Source organism: Sinocyclocheilus anshuiensis, unplaced genomic scaffold (assembly GCF_001515605.1).
Source record: "Sinocyclocheilus anshuiensis isolate Anshui unplaced genomic scaffold, SAMN03320099.WGS_v1.1 scaffold424, whole genome shotgun sequence".
Taxonomy (NCBI): Eukaryota; Metazoa; Chordata; class Actinopteri; order Cypriniformes; family Cyprinidae; genus Sinocyclocheilus; species Sinocyclocheilus anshuiensis.
Window position 1 is genome coordinate 90,891 of NW_015554083.1, and position 4,462 is coordinate 95,352.

The 4,462-nt window shown below is 32.5% G+C and overlaps 1 protein-coding gene across 2 annotated transcripts; it reads right to left on the reverse strand.

Moving 5' to 3' along the window:
* Positions 1 to 636: 636 nt before the first annotated feature.
* Positions 637 to 4,084, reverse strand: LOC107669119 (uncharacterized). 2 transcript variants are annotated; one of them, XM_016461240.1, is made up of 4 exons: positions 3,860 to 4,084; positions 3,699 to 3,727; positions 2,822 to 2,889; positions 984 to 2,440 (listed from the first exon to the last, which is right to left on the reverse strand). In XM_016461240.1, exons 1-4 carry the CDS (start codon positions 4,070 to 4,072, stop codon positions 1,974 to 1,976), a joined length of 777 nt encoding a protein of 258 aa, XP_016316726.1. In that variant the 5' UTR covers positions 4,073 to 4,084; the 3' UTR covers positions 984 to 1,973. The 2 variants fall into 2 exon arrangements, with proteins under 2 accessions (XP_016316727.1, XP_016316726.1); XM_016461241.1 differs by lacking the exons at positions 984 to 2,440; positions 2,822 to 2,889 and adding an exon at positions 637 to 721.
* Positions 4,085 to 4,462: the final 378 nt, after the last annotated feature.

A 4,462-nucleotide genomic window follows, 5' to 3' on the forward strand; every position in this document is an offset into this window, starting at 1 on the left:
ATTTTAAGTGCTTGTTTGAGTGGAAATAATTTAAATACATGCACATGTATAGATTTTTTTTAAGGTACAGTACACATGCATTCTCTTTAGTCTTGTTTATAGAAATAGCAAACTCATGTTGTTTTGGTGCAGGATAATGAGCTCTTAGTTTAGCACAGGCTTTGTTGATCCAAACTCACCTGAGAGGAAAATGTCATGCGACTAATCAATCTGGAGATTCAGGACAACTAAATCATGGCAATATGTACTTAATATTGCCATGATATAATACATTTCTGAATAACAACAGTCATCTTCATAATACATTTCTAGTAGTAGTTTAAATATTTAATTTCAGTATGCTTTCCTTTCAAAAAGGGAAAGACACCTTTTTCTCTCTATCTATCCATGTCAGATGATCCATTTTTTAATTATTTATTATTGAATTATTATTATTATTATCATCATTTTTTTCTAAAAAAAAAAATTAAAGCAAGCTGATTGTTAAAATTAAATCCTTGTTTTTTATCAAGATAATTGTTTTATTGAGATATATTTGTAATTTATATCTTTAAATCTTGATTCTGGACAGTTCATCAATGATTGCATATATTAAATATTAAAGGATTATTTTCAATTACAGTAGTCTTTATTAAGGATTCCTAAATCAGTAATATTTAGAATAAAATCTTCATCCATCTCCTCTCATAATGTAGTTCTTGAAACAGATCTATTAGAAAAGCTGAGAAAAACACACAAAACAATAAAAAGGTAATTTTGTTTACATATAAATACACAGATGTATTATATTTAATCATGTTATTAACATTTACACATTTGTCCTAATACATTAAAACTGTATACTACTTTATTATAATAAATAGTGTTAAAGCAGGGTCTCTTGGGTCCAAGATTTTATCAATTTTAGGTAGATGATCTAAATAAATAAATAAATAGTTGCTTGCCTAAAATATTTTATACTTTATATTTATTATATAGCTGGTATTTTGCTGGTTGATGTGCTCTTTACACTTCAAACAATACTGAAATTACTCCTTGTAAATAAATAAATGATATTAAATTAATGCTATTCTTTTAATAAATCACACAATAGATCCAACATATAAATGAATGTAGAGATTGAATATCTCTGAGCACTGATGAATCTTTTCTCTGATGATTTCACCAACACATGCACTTTTAATGGCTGATTGTTTATTTCTCTTCAGAATCGACTGTGTGATTTACAGTGGTTTTCTTAAACTCATCAGAGCCAGAATCGGAAAGATCATTCAATAACAACGACATTCATTTAGAGTTACAACAATCTCAAACAATCACCAACAGCCTTAAGAGCTCTGTGGTCAAAGACTGGGCATATTATTTTTAATTATTATAATTATTAACTAACACAATCTTCTTAGTCTAGGTTAAAAAGAGTATATATATAGAGAGCTGAAGTTAAGAGAGCTGAAATACACTCTCCTACAGAAACAACAGAAAGCAGTGGACAAAGTGAAAGCAAACTGATTTACTGAATGGATATAGTTGTGTGTTTGTTGGCATTGAACAGGTGTTTTAACAGGCGTTAACGTGGAGAATCAGCATTCTGACAGTGTCTCGAGTCTGTAGATGGATTGATGCTCATCATCTCTCAGATGCATTTATGGAGATGATAACAGAGAAATACTCACAAATATAAATCAATGAGACACTATAGAGCCTTTACACAACACAACACTACACACGGAAAACCCTAACCCAAAGAGAGAAAGACTGAATTAAAAAAGACATCACATGCACTGTAATTATTCTAAATGTAAAGATAAATTTACTCTTATCAGATTAAAATGTTTTGTGATGGCCTTCATATCTTGAACAGCAAATCTAACAGCAAATGTATTAATGCATTCACCGAGCTTCTCATATATAAACTCTTCATATCTTTCATTAACAAGATCACACCACTTCGAAGAAAAAAGTGAATAAACTCTTTAACTAATTTCCTCACTAACGTTCAGTTCTAGCTTCATTTTATCAGCCTGTTCTTTTCCAAAGTTCTCGAACTCATCTAATGTCATTTCATCACTGGGAAATTCAATTTTAACTTTATGTAGAGAAGAGATGAACTTCCTACTTTTTTCATCTGTTATTTTCTTAATTTCTGTTGGGATATAGTTTTTGATTATTGAACTGTTGTTTTTTAATGTTTCATCATCGCCTCCTTTTAAATATTTAAATTTAGATCTACAGTGTTTTTCGTTAACTTTATTCTTCAATCTTGATAATCTATGTTTAATTAAAGTATCTGGTTCATGGCACAGTTTCTTGAGTTCATCTACTGTCTTAGTATTATTCCCTGTTGCACCATAAATGTCCTGGAAGGAAATATAAACCTTTATTTTATGATGATAGAACATTTCTTCAGAGAAACGAGCCAGCTGGATCATACAAGGATCATGTTTTTTTCTGACTAAACACGGACTGTATTTTGTAAATATATAAATCTCCTTTATAGTGTGCTCTTTTCCTTTAATTGTTTTGTTTAAATCACAAATACATTGATCTTCACTGTGAATTATATCAAGATATTTTGTTATGGAAATATTTACTGGTTTAAAAGGTCCGATTAATATAGGCGGTCCTGTTTTAAATTCAATCACTGCAAATCCAGACTGACTGCAAATTAATTCATTCTTATCGATTTCAAGATTAAATTATTTTAAAATTTTAGAAGATGTATTGTGATTTTCAGAAAAAGAGGAATATGTTGGAAAGAAATAATAATACAAATAAGAATAATAAATCCGATCAATTATAATTCTAACACTCTGTTCTCTATTACACAAATTAATAATCTCCATGTTGCCATATTCATCTCGGCTTATCCATGGCCCCGGCTCCAACAACCTGACGAAACATTCAGAGTGAAAACAAATGTATAAACACACCAATGACTGTAGATGAGCTCATTCACTTAACACAGTTAATAACTGTACAGAGCCCATGGGATTTCACATTCATGTTGTACATCTAATAGTTCCAGGTTAAGCTATTCGTTTGCTGATCATGTTATTTCATCCTTTAAACTCAGATCGTCAGGCTGAACATATTGTGTAATTGTTTATGTAACTATACTATATATTCCTCTATCAGTGGTTTACCTTCGCCCCCCACATTTATTTTACTCTAATACACCATCAACTGATAACATTTGACTTTAGCTGAATTCTGAATAGCACACTACTCTTACTACTTGTGAAACAGTGAAGACTTTGGATGTTTTCTTGGTCAGACATGTTGCTCCAGATGCGTTGTCACACTTGAATTATGGTGCAAATGGTACCAGACTACAGCTTTTTTTTTCTTTAAATTGAGAAAGCCCTAACAAATGTGTTCATTTCAAATCAAAAAGTTGAGTTTTGAAAGAGCTCCAAATGAAAGTGCACAGTATGTTCAAAAAAAGTCACAGAACGTCCTGAATTTAATAAAGCAGTGAAGGTGAACGGAGTCTGTGTGTATCGTGTACCATCTTACCTTCTGAATCTAAGTAGCAATTTTTTAATCTATAACAGAAAAGACAAACCAGCATCAACTGTTCGCATGATTTTTTAAAGTAATGCAGAAAGTGCACAGTATGTTCAAAAAAAGTCACAGAATGTCCTGAATTTAAAGCAGTGAAGGTGAACGGAGTCTGTGTGTATCGTGTACCATCTTACCTTCTGAATCTAAGTAGCAATTTTTTAATCTATAACAGAAAAGACAAACCAGCATCAACTGTTCGCATGATTTTTTAAAGTAATGCAAACCTCAAACATCAATCATTATTATGCTGTTTAAAATGTAGAAGTAATACAATCCTAAACTCATTCAAGCTCACCATGGCTCTTCCCTCAGAAATCCCTGGGACAGGAGGACCCAAGAGACTCTGAAAGACACGTCCAGTTAGATGGAGGTGTTCTGTATGCCGGTCGCTCTCAGCCAATGGACTCTTACAGTCTGTCAGATTTATCGTGTTAGTCCTCCTGCCCCAGCACTTGAAGTTAGATTTTTGGATCTTTTCTTCCTTAAAGCCAGCGGTTTGGTGGATCATGTGTTTGTCTCAAAGCTGACAAACTAATTTATAGTCCGATTTTGCCCATCCCTTTAAGGTGTGGCATTTCAGTTTAGTGAATGAAGACAGAAAATCATACGCCTGCCAAGGGTAAGAAAAATCTGACGTGTCATATGTGTCACTGATTTCACAACCCTGATCAGCACAAATAGTACTGTATCTCCCCTATTCAAAGTCCAGCTAACTTTCTTCTGAACACAAACCTATGAAACTGAAACATAAGATCCAGTGATGCCATTAATATGTCATCGAACACACCAATACATGAGCCGTCCCTCTGTGTGTTTCTCTATTTGTTTAAACTGTACTAGTGTTCTCATGTTTCTCCAGAGGCCTCAGATACGCTGAGTGTTTCTGTTTCCTATAAAG